Source organism: Pleurodeles waltl, chromosome 3_1, assembly GCF_031143425.1.
Source record: "Pleurodeles waltl isolate 20211129_DDA chromosome 3_1, aPleWal1.hap1.20221129, whole genome shotgun sequence".
NCBI lineage: Eukaryota > Metazoa > Chordata > Amphibia > Caudata > Salamandridae > Pleurodeles > Pleurodeles waltl.
Window position 1 is genome coordinate 1,905,637,802 of NC_090440.1, and position 16,663 is coordinate 1,905,654,464.

At 44.4% G+C, this 16,663-nt stretch overlaps 1 protein-coding gene across 4 annotated transcripts in view; it reads right to left on the reverse strand.

The window, feature by feature from the left end:
* Nucleotides 1-4,380: 4,380 nt before the first annotated feature.
* Nucleotides 4,381-16,663, reverse strand: part of LOC138285741 (caspase-8-like) — a 188,743-nt gene continuing 176,460 nt past the window's right edge. For 2 of the 4 annotated variants that reach the window (XM_069226073.1, XM_069226072.1), the window contains exon 10: nucleotides 4,381-4,758. In XM_069226073.1, coding sequence (XP_069082174.1) covers nucleotides 4,578-4,758 — 181 coding nt within the window. In that variant the 3' untranslated portion in view covers nucleotides 4,381-4,577. Of the gene's footprint in view, nucleotides 4,759-11,827; nucleotides 11,914-13,173; nucleotides 16,307-16,663 lie in introns of those variants that run through there. The other 2 variants (XR_011201638.1, XM_069226074.1) reach the window with 2 other exon arrangements.

A 16,663-nucleotide genomic window follows, 5' to 3' on the forward strand; every position in this document is an offset into this window, starting at 1 on the left:
CTTCCTCCTTGGATGGATTAGGGGGGCAAAGAACACTGGCAGAGTAACAGACTGCCTCACGTGGAAGAGCATGACAACTTACAGAAGGAACCCTGCCTTTGTGGTTAACACTAGCTTGTCTGGAAAGAAGGTGATATAAGTTTGCTGCACAGAGTGTTCCTGTAGCTCACTCACACAATAGGCTGACATGATCGTATGAGGAACATGGTCTTCAGGGTTAGTAATCTTAGAGAGCAACTGTGCAATGGTTCAGATGGGATGCACATCCGAAATGTAAGAACCAAATTCAGATCCTATTGGGGCATCACAAAAGGTTTCAGCAGGAGCTTACAGGTCAGCCCTTTTAGGAAATGCATCACCACAGGTGAAATAAACAGAGATGGCTGATGAGGTGACCATAGAAGGGCCAATAAGGCAGATCAATAACCTTTAACTGTGCCCACATGTCTTGCTGGTCTAGTAAAAAGGAGAAAAGAAAGATGTCAGATACCTGGACTTGCAGAGGCAGGATATGCCTAGAAGAAACTACTCCCACTATACTGCATACATGGTTTGGTGGAGGGACACCTATCTGCTAGAATGGAATTTACTACCTCAAGAGGATGGTCAACTCCAACAGGGTGGTGTTGGTGAAGGCAGTTTCCCCCCCAGATACCAGAGTCCTCTGATCTCCACCTCTTCCAGATGGCCTTCCATGCCCAGCAGTGATTTATCCATCACAACCGTCCGTTAGATGTGGGCAGGTTAGGGAGAGAGGTCTGCTGTCAGTTCAACAACCAACCCTGCAGTCTTTTACAGTCTCCTCCAACACCTGGATGGAAATGTTGAGGTTCCCTTGATGCTCAGGCCACTGAGACTTCTGACTTCCACAGAGATGTGCATCCTGGCCTGGTCCACTAGCAGGATGCAGGAGCCGCTCTCACTGAGACTAAGGTGAAGAGTTGAAACATCACTATCATAGCCCAAATATCCTGGACTCGATGAGGAAGAAGGGACGATTTGAAACTGCACTGTGTCCAAGATAGCTCCAGTGAAAGTGAGTTTCTGTGAAGGAGTCAGGTGTGACTTCGGCACATTGATGGAAAACCTCAGAGATGTCAATAGGTCAGCTGTTGTCTGGAGGTGACTGACGACTGAGGCGAGCCCACCTTTAGCAACAAGTCAATGAGGTATGGGAAGACTAGTACTGTCAACCTCCTTAGATGGCCAGCAACTTCCACCATCGCTTTTGTGAACACCAGAGGGGCACTTGTGAGGCCAAAGGGAGCATGGAGAACAAAGTGCTTGTGGAATACTTGAAACTGCAGGTAGCGTCTGTGGGACTGCAGGCTGGGGATATAGAGGTAGGCACCCTGCAAATCCAACATTATTAACCAGTCACCTTGATCCTAGGCAGAACTTGGGCATCTTTAACTTGTTCTTCTTGAGGAAGGAGTTCAGACAGCGTAGGTCTATAATAGGACAAATCCCTATATCCTTCTTCTGTATCAGAAAGTAATGGGTGAAGCAGCCAGTTCTGACCTCTAACACCAGCAACCTCTCTATGGCTCCCTTCTTCAAGAGAGTCTGAACCATCTTCCATAACATAGACAAGTGATTCCCTGGAAGTTGCAGTAGTGTATGAGGCATGTCTGGAGGGTGGATAGAAAGGGCAGAGCATAACTATCCCAGACAATTTGAAGTTCCCATCTGTTCGATGTGATTATTTGCCACAGTTGGAGGAAAGAACTTATTTTGCTTCCAACATGGCTACACTAAGGGAAAGCTAATGTGATTTTCCAGCAGCTGCAGCAGGAGGAGTGGGGGACTGGGTAGTACTTTGCTCCTGGTGACCCAGATGATGTCAGACGGACCACAAACTCTATCCTGAAAGGCTAGGGATGCTGCCTCTTGTGCAGGCATGTTGTAGCGTTGCCTCTGCTAACTGCCTCGTCCGAAGGCTCAAAAGGAGCAATATTATTGGGGGGGGGGGGGGGGGGGGGAACTGTCACACAGGTGCAGAAATAACTTTGGGAGCACACGCTGGCCTTACTTTCCAGGGCCAAATCTGTCTGGTCCCTGAAGAGATGGGTGCTACCAAATGGCATGTTCGTTAGTGATGTTTGGACATCACTTGAGAAGCTCATGGATTTAATCCATGTGAAACGCTTATGCACCAAACTGGTAGTGGCTGCTCGACCCAAACAGTCTGCAGTGTCCAGCTGTGTCCAAATTATTGGCCTGATTTAGATCTCGGCGGATGGACTACTCCGACACAGACGTGATGGATATCCTATCCACTGTATTCTAATCTCCATAGGCTACAATGGGATCTTAAAATGGCAGACGGGATATCTGTCATGTTTGTCTGCTGAGAACTAAATCAGGCCCTATATTTTGCACCTTCTTAGCCACCATGATTTATCTGGGCTAAATTGGCCCAGGGGTCTATTGGGAACGTTGGCAAGATCTCAGCGACCATGTCCCACAACACATTTGAGTAACGTCCTGAGAAGCAACTTAAAATGACTGATCTAGGGGTGAGGCTGGCAGAAGAGAAGATATGTTTTTTGAAGGCCTGCATGCGTTTGGATTCTCTATCCAGGGTTAAGGGTGGACCCTGGGATGAGGTCGAGAGGCACAGTCAGCATTGGGGACAAATACGCCAGCAGTAACCTGGCAAAGGGCCTCTTTAGATCCGTGGGACACAAATGTGCACCACAGGGCTCCAGAAGAGTACTGAAGATGCACAACATGGCTTCATTGAAAGTCTGTCTCTGTTGGCTTTGCTGATGGGCCCTGGAAACTCATTCGGAATTAGGACCAGGCTGGGTATCGGTCCGGAGGTGAAAGAGTGGGACTGAGACCAAGAGGTATCCTACCGTCTGGGCAACTTCTGCTTGATGAGAGTGGCGAGAAGAAGGGGTGTTATGTTTGAACTTATGTTTTCTTTGAACTTCACTTACTGGAGGGTTTGGAGTGGGACAACAACTGGAATCGAGACGAATGGAAGAGCATCAGGACCGAGAAGACATCTGTGTCCTCTTCTTCGACTGGGGCCTTCCCAGCCTTCCTGTGATGCTTGGAGACATAGAGTTTGGCTTCTCGGTCCCAGGTGGGCTTCAGATTCATCCCATTGCATCTGTCGCACAATGCTGAGTCATGTCAGGAGGCCAGACACTAGAGACAGACCTCTTGAGGGCCTATCACTGTTTTCTTTGGGGTTGGGAGGGGAGACACTTACCCTGTACACTGCAAAATGTTTTAGTAAAGTTTTCCGCAAGGTGACAGAAATTGATGGAGTGAGCTCTGCATCTGCATCGGAAGGTGCATAAAGAAAGAAATGGATATTGATACAGAGGTGGTTGTTATACTTTGGCCCAACATCAAATCTGAGGTGGGACATGACAGACCAGATTTGGAGCCGCAAAACACAACGTAGCAGCACAGAAGGGAACTGCTGAGTCGCAAGGCGAAGAACCTGTGGTTAGAAATACCCATCAGATATTCATCAATAGAGGTGCCACAGTATTCAAGCTGAGAACTGACAACCACACCAATTACAACGATCATCTTTCCCATACCTTAACAAAAACAATTGACTGTGCCAGATCAGAGAAGATTTTGCGGAGAAAAAAGATTCTAAAAGATTAAAAGAGATCACGAAGACATCAGACAGCAGAATGAAGTACAGGCAGATATGGAATGTCTGCGGGGTACTGCGAGCCACAAAGGACAGAAGAAGCAAAAACATTTTCCTAGGAGTAAAGTAGCAGCAGACTGGAAGTACAGGAAAAAGCAGCGAGGACGGTGAGACAATGTGCGATGTAAAGAAGGTGATGAGGTAAAGATGAATGAAAAAGTTAGCCTCAGGGCAGTGACAATTAGGAGGTGGACGTCACAGAGTTAAGTTAACTACAATGCTCGGCCCCTGACGATGCTCTTAAGCAACTTTCCCAGCAAGGTAGCTTGTGTGTGGTGTCTGCCTGCTGAATCACCCGGAGCACTTTGCACGTAGGCAGTAGGCACAGCCCAGACTTCTCTGCTGGGCAAGTTGCTTATGTATGCAATATATTTAGCTTAACGCAACTGGGCTTTGGGGTTATTTTGTTTTTACCCAAGGAGCAGTGGATCAGTCCCAATTCCACTTTACTTGTGGAAAAAAAGGAAGAGTTTCTAGCATTACTATGACAAAATTCTGCCCACCTCTACTGGCTAACTGCTTACTGGTATATGGAACTTTCTTAAAGTACAAAACATAAAGTGAAAAGTTTGCAAGAAGAATTCCCAATCGTTGAGACATTCCGGTTCAGTTTGCAGATGAGATGGAGGAAGATGAAACAAGTGGGTGGGGCTTGCAACGTGTGGTGGGGGTATGGCTACAGGAAAACATAACACAAGTGTTTATTTCACATGTATTCATATGACAGAGGTGCAAAATCAGTTAAAAATGTTATCCCACTATCACCAGCGTTAGCACCTATCTTCAATTTGGCAGGAAAGAAAAGATCATTTCACAGGGCCAAGCAGAATCAGATCTTGAAGTAGTACATCGAACAGCCTTTTAGCGTCGCTGAATCGAAGCACTGTAATTCTATCTAGCCCAACGTATCCATATCTTCCTCTTCTCTAAATTCATCAGGCTTTTGCAGAGGGACAGGGAAGATCAACTTCTTCCGTAGGGTTGAATCGATTTTGGGCATCTGTTTATTTCCGTTCAGAACTTTAATGGATAAATCTTTGTTCACTTCAGTGAGAATAGACATCAAATCAAACTCCCTGAAACACAAAGTAATGTAAATGTCAATGCCATGTACACTATATCATTTTCTTTTATGTCAAGTGATCTGTAAGATCTATAGAAACAATTTTCATGCATTTGAAAGTGAATTCCCCATAGGCAGGACCAACACTCATTCACATGTGGCTCGGCAGTGACTGAAGTGGCATAATGGGCAAAATGACAATGGACTTCCTGCTGCTATCAAATGTAACCCCTGCTCACAGCACAGTTGTGCCACAGTTACGCCACCAGGTAACTGAGGAAGCTTATACGTTTATGTTTCACCAGATTATGGAGCCTTACACTGCAGAGCTGCATCCCTACTGATAAAGCATTAATGCATAAGCTTCTTCCTGGTCGTGCTAAAGTGCCCACAAGCTATAATTCAAAGCACAGCTGTGGGTAATTTGTTGGATTGTTAAACTTTCGAACAGGGAAATTACTGTACAAGATCCACAGTAGTACAATAGTCTGGAGGACATATTTCTCAGATACATTTAGTACAGCCACATCAACCTTAAGTGCCACCTCGAACAGCTCTTCCAATTCTCTTTTCTGGAAGCAGAAAGTAGAGGCTGTCTGGAAGCCACATGCACTATGTACAAGGGTCTGTGTAGTACAAGAGTGTGTGCCATTTGGTGGAGTCCACTAACATAGCTTAGGCACAAGAGAACCTAAGTGATAGTGGCCTGTCCGCATGAGAAAATCAGAGGAGGACAATATAACTCATAGTAAAGGAGAATCTGGTAACCTGATATACCTGTTGAAGAATGAAGAGGTCACCATCAGGTTTGCTTAGGGAAGAGGTCACCCTCAGGTTTGCTTAGGGAAGTTGGGAGATCACTGATTTCCAAAGGCAAAGGGTAGAACAATGATGTGGGGACTAGTTTGCACATGTGAAGATCTCTATTTTGGAGGAGTTGAGCTAGATGTGATCACACAACATCCTTTGGACCTCTGTTATGCATGATTGTAAAAGGTGATGGTCATAGATTTGATGATTGTTAGAGGGTGCTGAGGTAAGCACTGAAGAGGAAGAGTGATGGTGGAGTCTTGAGGAACATCTACATTGAGGAGGAAATTGGAAGATGGGAGAGAAGGGAGGGATATATATATTTTTTTTAACAGATATGATGCCGTCCCGTCCAGGACTGCACCTTGTATTCTGAGATTGCTCGGTCTTAGTAAAAATGTTGGTGGTGGACTGTGTCTACAGCATAGGAGAGGGTTGGTAGCAGAAGGGCCTTGAGTCTATTCCCATTGACTTAAATGGGTTCAATGTGGCTGTAAATGGTGGTTCCATGAAATACAGAGGGAGGAATGTTGCCCAATACTAAAAAGAATAGAGAAACCAAAATACGCTGCGACCCAGTATCCCTAGGAACCCGGGTAAGTATAAATTACCAAATAAATAGGTTCCCTAAGGGGAAGCTTACACCTTAGCTTTCTAGGAAAAGAACTGTGCGTGATCACAAAGCGCTGGTAACTGGCCAACTGTTTAATGGATACCCACACAACCTAGAGTGCACAATCCTGTGCAGATATAGGGTATTACACATCTGCATGTGGTACAAATATCCACATCAATAACAAATGACGAACTGTAGGCATTCTTTGTGGACAGTGCAGTGTAAGTGGAAGGTGTGATATTTTGTGAACGAGAAGTGCGCAGAGAAACATTTATCGGAAAAACAGATGCTGACTTAAAGTTGCAAATTTGTGGTCTGTGAAGCCCTGTATTCAGGGTCAACAACGCCCACATTCTCATTGCCGACTCGGACACGGAGCCGGGGCAGGAACCTTGCCTCCTATGGTGGATCCTGAGCCTTATTTCTATGGCCTAGGTTACGGTGTGGAATGGGAGAGGTCCCTGGACCATTTAGAATACCAGCTCCTAGACGCCATGGACTGGCGTACAGACCTGGGTGAAGCCTGTGCCCTGGATACCTCTGAAGAAACTGGCACGCTCTCTTCCCCTTCCATGGCTATGGAGGGAGCTTCGTATTCAATGGTAGTGCTGAGAGCGGCCGAAGTCCTGAACCTCGAGCTGCCTTCGGTGGCAATCAGGACTAATCTCCTGACAGAGGTGCTTCAGCCTGGGGCTTCCTCTTCAGAACCCCATCGCTTCAAGGATTCTTGTGCTACAGCCAGGTCCTTGGGCCTCACGGCGTCCTCTTTTCCACTCAGTCTGCTTTTCGCCCCTTTAGTGGCTACGGAAGGGGAACCCAGCCACATCCGTTCCCCTCCAGCCACCATGCTGCGCAGCCTCTACGTGGCCGGGGAAGTGGGATCCACCGTCCTTGTGGATCAGAGAGCAAGCAGTCTGGCCATCCCCTCCCCCCACCCACTCTCTACAGCTGCCTGCAAACCTTCCTACCCTAACGATTCCTCACCAAGGACCAGTTGGAGGCAGGATTTGCCATCATCTGCTCCGCTGGCAATCCATCACGTCAGACAGGTGGGTTTTGTAGACAGTCCAAAGGAGCTACGCCCTCTCCTTCGAGGCTACCCCTCCATCCATGACACCATCCTACAATCGGATGATGGAGGATTCCTTGCCACTTCTCTGACAGGGAGTTATGGCTCTCTTGTGCAAGGGAGCCATAGAGAGGGTCCCTGTGCCAGACGTAGGTTGTGGGTGCTATTTCCACTACTTTCTGGTGCCCAAAAAGGACAAGGACCTCCGCCCTATCCTAGACCTTCGTCCTTCAATCTCTTTCTCAAGAAGGAGAAGCTCAAAATGATCACTCTGGCTCAGGTTCTATCTGCCCTGAACCCGGGAGACTAGATAGTAGTGTTGGACTTGCAGGACGCGTATTTCCATATCCCTCTCCTGCATGCCCGCAGACGTTACTTGCAGATCATGGTAGGCACGAGCACTTTCAGTTCATCGTTTGAAAACAGCCTTCCTTGTTGCCATTACATCTTCCCGCAGGGAGAGTGACCTGCAGGTATCGTCATCTAAGCCGGCCTTCCTTTCCATCTATCCTGACAAAGTGGTGCTTCTCACTTGGGCTTCCATTTTTGCCAAAAGTGGTCTCAACCTTTCATGTAGGCCAATCCATCACCTTGCCTCCTTTTTACGCACCCTCACATCCTTCTAAGGAAGAGGAGAGACTCCACTGCCTGGGCCCAAAAAGTGCGTTGCCGTTCTGCCTTGACCGTACCAAAGAGTTCCAGATGGATGATCAACCCTTTGTTGGTTACTGGGTGCAAAGAAAGGTTGTTTTGTGCAGAAGAGAACCACCTCAAGATGGGTTGTACTCTGCATTAAAACGTGCTATGCACTGGATAAAAAGCAACCCCCTCTGGGCTTTTGTGCTCCTTCTATTAGAGCTAAAGCTGCGACCACTGCATTAGCACATGGAATTCCAGACATTGACATCTGTCAAGCGGCAATGTGGGCATTTCTGCATACGTTTACTAAACACTACTGCCTGGATAGTCAGGTCCGAAGGGACAGGCACTTTGCCTATTTGGTCCTGCAGGACTTTATAGTATGATCTTAGTTTGCAGACCCACCTCCCCTTTCGGGACCCTACTTTGGATGCACCAGTGGTCAGTATTCTTCATGGCTCTGCACTTCTGGCGTAGAAAGTTGTGAAAAGAAACTGATATCAGCGCACAGGGGTGGCTCCTATATAGGACCTGCTATGTTATATGTCGCGCAGATGCCGCCGATGACTGACACAGAGCCAATTGACACCACCTAAAGGCACACAGGGGTACTGCTCAAGAAAAATCTCTGGATCCAAACTGAAGCCTGGGGAAATTATAAGGTAAGGAATATGCAACTAGATGTCTAGATCAGATGATGAATACAAAGAAAATCTTCTAAGAAGGCTCGGCTGTGCAGAGGGGACAGTAAGAAATGAATGATTGTTCTTCTTCTGTAGTTAGACTATCTATACATTAGGACATGGAATGGTACCTACAAGACTTTTTAGTGGTTAATTGTTGACTGAATCATGTCCCTAAGTAAGAGGGGTATGCCCAAATGTGGCCCAGAGTTTGCTCTGCTTAGTAACTCAAGCTGCCCTTCACCAGTGTCTTTCTAGTAGGACCAAAGAAGTCTCAGGTTGTAGACAGGATGGACTACCTATTTAGGGTTGTGCCAAGAGCGATTAAGTTTTGTTTTAAGCACATTGGTCATTACTTTTTCACTCTCATCATAAACTGACAATTTTTTGTACACCATGATAAAATAGGTCTCCTGATACTTCCATCAGGATGTTAATTACACGGTCATCTGGATGGTTAACATTTATGTGCCACAATCTCTTTAAAAAATGAATTATAACACCTGGCAGCGGCAGACTAGTATGCTCACTTTGCCACCCAATCAGGAAAAAGTTGAGACAAATGAGTGATCCCTCCCATTCAATCTTAGCTGATGCAACATGTCTTGTTCACCCTTTTATAAATTCAAAGAGTGTTAAACAAAAACAAGCATCTATAATGCAATAGGTCTCGCATTAGCAAGAGTTAGAGCTGTTGGCATTGTAAATGATAATGAGAACTTTGCATTTGGGACCTTATGAATATTTAGCCATGCAGCACAATAAACGTTTATCATAAATAAACTATTTGTACATTCCTTCATACACTTGGCATTAGACTGTAATGGTCTGAACAGCCCATACAGAGCACCACAGTAAAAATAGCATTTGGAAGAAACATGATCATGTAACCATTAATTCAGGCCCTAGACGGTATAATCACATAAAAAAAGAATAATAAAGAACATTGCAGTGTAACCATATAATCATGCCTTTGGGGGCATAGTGTATTGCACATTTGCAGGCCTAGCAGGCCTTGTAAGTATCATTTAACTGTGCAGTCTGTGGCACAAGGGTGCAGTGCCACAGATTGTTACTAGATGTCCCTGTAGAGTCAACAGACGGTGCAGTACCACTGGCTGTGGTTAGATGACCCTGTAGAGTCATCAGCAGAAAGTGCAGTACCACTGGTTGTGGCTAGATGTCCCTGTGGAGTCAAAAGCACTCAGAGTACAGTGTCACAGAACACTGCCAGAACTTATTCTGACATCAGAAGCTCAGAATGTCTCCCAAACTTGGAAACTACCAGATCCTCAGTGAAATGGCTGAAATATTTAGCCATGCTGTACATTAAACTGTGCTTGTGCATTAGCAGATGGTACAATACTACTGTTCACGACTAGATGTCCCTGTGGAGCCAACTGAGTTAGTAGAGCCTTGGGGCAATTATCATCCTTCAGCCCTTCCACATCATAGTGCATTACACATTTGCAAGTTGAGCATGGCTGTCAGAATATTATTACAAACAAGAACCTTAGAACACAACCTCCTATCAGCTGTAAAAACAAAAGTTCCAGCTATAAGAGACCTTAAACATGCATTGAAAGGTGGAAGAGGTTATGATTTCTGTGCCCCCTCTAACCTAGTGTGACCCACAAGATGGCCTGGAAAGAGCACACCGTTTTGAATGTTTTGGTGGTGGTCCCATTGCCCTAGGACCATCACAGGGTGAGTTAAGGGCAAAAATGTGTTATAAAAGGAATGCCTGCAAAGCATTATGGGAGAGCTTCCCCAAGTGCAGTGACTATTGTAGTATTGGCTCTCCCCGCGGGAGAGCCGCTGTTGAGGATTCATTCCTGGGTCATTTTCATGCTATATAAAGCTACAAAATCTTATACAAAACACATGCATGACACCACTACTTGTTATTACTGATTTTGTAAAGTAAGGACCAAGCGAAGGGCAAACACAGAAAATGAACTGATAAACACGAGAGGTCAGAAAACAAAGAAAAATAGTCCGTCCAAGGAACAGAAAAACATTCCAGGCGTAATTAAACTGTACTTGGCAGGTGCTCCTCAGCCAAGCACAGGAAGTGACATATCAGCTGCCAAACCAGTTAGGAGGCAGCAAAACAAGAGCGACACTGCCTTCAACGTATGGTAAGCGGCAGGCAGGAACAAAGTCCTATACTCAATCCAACAGGTCTTGCAGGCAGCGCATGCGTGCTGTCTAGGCTCGACCTAAAAAGGAAAGACAACTTTGCTTGGTTACATTCCTGTAGAGGTAAAGACATGTAAGGCAAAGATTGGGGTGTTTGTTTTACAAAATGTCTTCTCATCTGTAATTCCAAATGTAATTGGCACGTAGAAGAAACCTGAAATCAATCCTATTTTTAAGGCATCCAGCATATACTGTGAAAGAGGCACTGATAATCCCGCAGCTAGATTACATTCCAATGTATATGAAACTGTACTGCCCACTGACCATGATCAACGCAGATATTAAGATAATGAGTAGTCTGTTGGCCAATAGATCACTTAAAGTAAGCAAATATTTAGTTCAGGAAGAGCAGTGTGAGTTTATACCATGAAAAGATACATTATGCAATATCAGGCAATTCACACATGTGCTTCACAGTTTAGATACCCTAGGTTAGTACAAGTATGCCCTAATATTGATGGATATAGATAAGGCAATTGACACAGTTGGGTGCACATCTATGTGGGAGGTTTTGGAACATGTAGGAATAGGACAAACATACCTGAAATGAGTCAAGCTACTATATGCAATGCTGTGGGTAGGGTAAACACAGGTCAAATAGTCTCAGACATAAAGGCCCGGGAGAGAGGTACCAGGCAAGGCTGTTCACTCTCACACCTATTGTTTGCTTCGGCAATACAACCTTTAGTATGCCACCTGAGGGCAGTCTTACAGGTTTGTGGCGTGAGACTGGGTGCAATAAACCATGCTTTGTCAATGCAGATAGCACACTCATTCCTTATAAATCCCATTCAACAGACATCTAAACTACTGCAGAAATTTTAACAAAATTGTAGAACTGTGTGAATTGTTCACAAATTGGACAAAATCTAAGTTGTTTCAGCTGATTGGTTTTAGAGGGCTAGGATACAAGGACTACCCGGATATTTCTTGGACGTTATCCAGTTTTATTTGTCTAGGTATCTTATCTGTCTATCACATGAAGAAAGTGTCTATCACACTCTAAAGATTGGTTGAATCTTGGCTGGACTAAAGCCTTTAACAGCATTCTGCAACATCTTACCTCTATCAGTGATGGGCAGGGTTTCAATAGCAAATAATCCGTTTCTGCAGAACTGGATATGCACACACTATAACACTGCAGAAGCTCTAAAAGGGAAAAAAAATCCTTACTGAACGGGACTCACGAAAACATGTCACTATCAGACCTGGTGGGTGGTTAAACACTTGAGTCAATACCCATGGACAATTAGACTGATTGTTAAGGTGTGGGATAGATAAGTAAAAATAGTGCTGAGGCATCCACCTTTTGCAAACGATAAGCTGCTATGAAGTATACCCCCATAAAAAGGATAATTAGACATGAACATATGGCCCAGGAGAATGGGGGTTGTGAGGTGCTGGATAACTTGTACCCATAGAACAGACGTATCACATCTGTAGAAGCGTACGAAATATTTGCATTGGGAAAGGGTTAGTTTAAACATTAAGTGCAAATTGTTCAACCTTCTAGAGAGATATGCAAACATTACCTGGTCTAGTAGACATCACGCAAACCATGGTCACGATATATGCACCGTTGCTGTGCAGACTACCGAATGCTAATATCTAAAGGGCACTCAGAGAAGACAAAGGGGGGTGGCAGGATAGCCAGTCAGCTACAAACTAGTTGGGAAACAGTGATGAGGCGCTCAACGATTCAAAGTGGGTCAAGGTGTGTCAAGGAGAGAAATTAATATTCAGTAATGCCACATTCATATTTGTTCAATTACATTACCTTCACATGGCCTTCTTGACTCCACTTAAAATAAATAAGTTCTCCAGACAGCCTGAGATGCCATACGCAAACTGCACATTTACTACATGCCCCAGAGTGCAAGGTGATTGAACCGAGGCGTGCTGTTTACTGGCAGGCTCCACATGTTTACACAGAAGCAGTGAGCAGATACAAAAATGGAAAAATTAAAAGCAAATTTGATGCGTTGGGCACAATATTGGCCAAAAGGCAAATAGCATATATACCGGCAGGGTCCAAGACTGTCTAGGTGTCAGCAGCTGGTTTACACCAGAGACATGACAGATTGGACAGTCACAGAAGAGAGTCACGTGAAAAGAGTGAGAAGAGACAATAAGCTTAAACAAGAAGTGGCAGAGTGGGAAGCACGATGTAAGACCCCCAGATGCTAGACCACCGTGAAATCGAAACGCGTGCAAGAAAAGTGGATAAGAGAGTATGTTAACGCCATATGGCCATTTACAAAGAATGAATTCCTACTGGATGGTAGCGCCTTAAATTACCTTAGTGACAAAAATGAAAACGTATACAGCATTAATAAAACAAAATAACTAAATGTACTAAGTACAATAGCCCAAAATCCAAATCTCTTTAAAGTGAAAAAACGTAAAAATACTGCGCAGCACGATAATGGTTAAAAAATGTTTATAATGATGCACAGAAAAAACGAGACCGACGCACAAACATTCTGCAGGTCAAAACGTGACAGAATAGAGATTAATGTTGAGATTAATGCTATCAGAATGTACAGCATCTTTGTTCAGGTTCTCGGTCTGTTATTTCACGATATCACAAACTGAAAGTTGATGTAACCTGTTGAAGTGTGATTTATTGTCAAAGAAACATCAATAAATAAATATTTAAAACAAAAATATTAAACTCATTTTGGTGACTTTCTTTGCCTGCCAGACCCATTTCCCAGCTTCTAAGTTCCACATATTTCAGAGATCTACCTCTAATTTCAAATGGAAAGCTCAAATGGACTCCTACATCGTACAATTGATCGGTTCTGGTACTCAAGCTTACATTAATCCCATCTATCACCGATAACCTATTCTTCAGATTCCACTGCTGTACTGCTGGAGGCTGGTCCCGGAGTTGTATGCAGTGGTCACCTGTCACCTCTGGCATACATGATCTATTTGGTGATTTCTCTACATGTTTTGTAGTTTCTTCAGGTTGTCGCAGTTGCTCCTTTCTAAATACATCGGAGGTTCAATGCATCCATGGTTCTGAAAGTCTCCTGGCCCAGGTTTATTATCCTGCCATGCTATAGATGCTGCTGGATGTTCTAAGCAATCTCTTGTCCTTTGCCACCCTTGTTCAGAATCCACAGGTTCTTGCTACGATCTGCTCCTGATTTCAGGGGTATCTTGTCGGCAGAAGACTCCTTAGAGTAAGGTTGCCGCCTCTTGGTCAATGAGGGTTTGCTGGTGCATGGGACTAACTTTGGATCTCATTAGCTCTCCTGAGGCGCTCCTAGCCACCTTCCTGTCTGCAGTTGTTAAACAAAGGCTTGGCTTACCATTCTATCAAGCTCCTTATCTTCTGTCTCAGCTAGCAATTAGCTTGTCTCCAACCTGCAACTTGAAAAAAATCTCTCATTTGCCATCATACGAGTGGCATTCACCTCTAGAGAAATCCTGAACTGAGGAACATTACCCAGGTTTAATGCTTCCTAATCTCTTAACCACAAAACGTTTTTCTATTACTGAATCAGCTTTTCTGTAAGCTTGCTTTGTTTCTGTGCCTGGTAGCTATTGTGAGACTTTTGGAAATTTTTGCCCTCGGGTTTTCTGTAAGGTCATTCTCCCACAAATGAATTTGCTTTTGCCTAATGCGTTGCGCTAAGGTATTGTAGACTTAGGTGTATACTGAATGTGTGTGGTTTTTATACAGCGCAAATCTAACTAAAAGGCAGCGGAGCGCAGTACAGGGTCAAAGATACAGTGAATCAATGCTTGAAGGGGACGCTGGGATCCGAGTGTTGCAGTGGACCATTAGTTTGCTGAGAAGTAGTGTCCTTTGAAAATATGTGCCTTAAGTTCTTTCCTAGGTTGGAGAAGGGGAGGAGCAGTTCTGTTGTGTAAAGGGATACTCGGTCCAATCCTGGGTGAATACATGGAGAAGACCTCTTGCCTACTTTTTTTTCCCTCTTCTTTGCCTACAGTCTTATGGGCTTCTGGCTGCAGGAGTGCTGAGAGCTCCTTACTTAGGTCTTGAGCTCCTTACTTAGGTCTTGAGCTTGTCACCTAGATAGGCAGGAGTGCCTGTTGTAATGGCTTTATAGATGATGCAACTGGTTTTGAAGATGATAAATGCTGACAGGGGAGCCAGTGGAGTTCCTCCAGAGCTGGGGTGATGTAGTTATATATTATCTTGCCCTTAATCTGTTATGCTGCTGTGTGCAGTATGTCCTTACAGGGGCCCACTGTGAAGTCTGGGAGGCCATGGAGCAAGGCGGTGCCACCATCCAGATGCAAGAGTACGCAAGACTGAACAGCAATTCTGAAGGTGCTTACTAAAAGGAATGGTTTCACTTTCTTTATGAGAGACAGACAGTACCAATCTGTCTTGGTTTTCTTCACAATAAGTTCCTTGAGGTCCAAGGTGAATTCAAGGTACCTGACCTTAGGTGAAAGATGGGTCTCAAATCCGTCACCGTTCTTGTCATTGAGTCAGTTTTGAGCTACTTGTGTTGCTTCCAACAAACAGTCAGAATTCAATTTCGGATGGTTTGAACATCTGGTAGATGTTGGGCTTCCAGGTCTGGATGAGCTGCATGCATGGTTTGCCTTCTGTTTTTATCTGACCACTTTGGACTCTAACAAGCTCTATATGGTTTGCTGCCTGAATTTGATAAGGACAATACTGAATCAGCAAAGCAAAAATTGACTTCTGAAAACCTTTTGTCCGATTTTCTCTCCTTGCCGGCTTGCAGGACGCACTCCAATATGTCTAAATTGTGGACAGATTTGGGTGAGTACAAGGCATTCATGAATGCTTAATGACAAAGCTTACAAGTCATCCTTAAAGCAGCCAAATGGCTGTGGGTGTCAACCTTTTGCTTTATTTTACACCTGTGGACTACCCACCTTTATTGTTAGACAAAAACTAAACCTGCTGTTCTTAACTGAATATGGCAAGCAGATGATGCAGCCACCATCATGCAAGGAGCAATACCACAAGGGTACAAGGTTATCTTGAAAAACTCTCTGAATTAAAGCGCTAAACCCGTACATAACTATTCTGCACCACAATGTGTATCCTTCCTAGTTAAACACTATCCTTCCCCCAGTGACACAATTTCAATCTTGGTAATCTATGGCCTCCCAGATCAAAGCACCCCAATCTCAACAAATTTCTGCCATTACGTTGCCAGCCTCAGTTTAAACCACTCAACCTCATTGTGCTGAGCGATTTAAGATTTACTATCGAACTTCGGAGCTCTGAAACTGGCACTAATTATTGCACTCTGCAGAACACACCTTTGGCAGAATGTCTGACAGCACTAGCTTACCACATCCAAACTTTTTACCTTAATGTGCAACCACCACCTTGCCCATCCCTTTCAACATCATGATTCCAAAAAGAAATTTCAACTATGAACTGTAAAATGTGCATGAAAAAAGTTGACATTGGACCCCGGTTACAACCACAGATTTGACTCTCCAAACATTTAGGCGCATGGCATCAGCAATTCCAAAATTCAGTGAATGGCTATCAAAAGCCTTTAACAGGTCCATCCTATGGAGAAAAAAAAACAGTCACATTTGACTCGGCAAGGTTAGCATAATGGTTCAAGAAAAAGTGCCAGTAGAATCCAATACACTTGTCAATTCCAAATTTACAGAGCAACAATTAGGAAAATACAAAAAAAATATATTACTCCTCTATCTTTGCAACGAGTCATGCAAAGAAGGTCTTCATGATCATTTCTGAATTTAAAGATTAGACAGCTTGCTCCAATCAACTGGTTCCCTAACAAATGCTCTGTATTGTTCTGGCAACACATTTTGCAGAAAAAGCCAAACAGCAACACACCCTTAAGTGTTCAAAAGTTTAAAGGAACAATATGCACCCTGAGCCAGCAGCACATGCCCA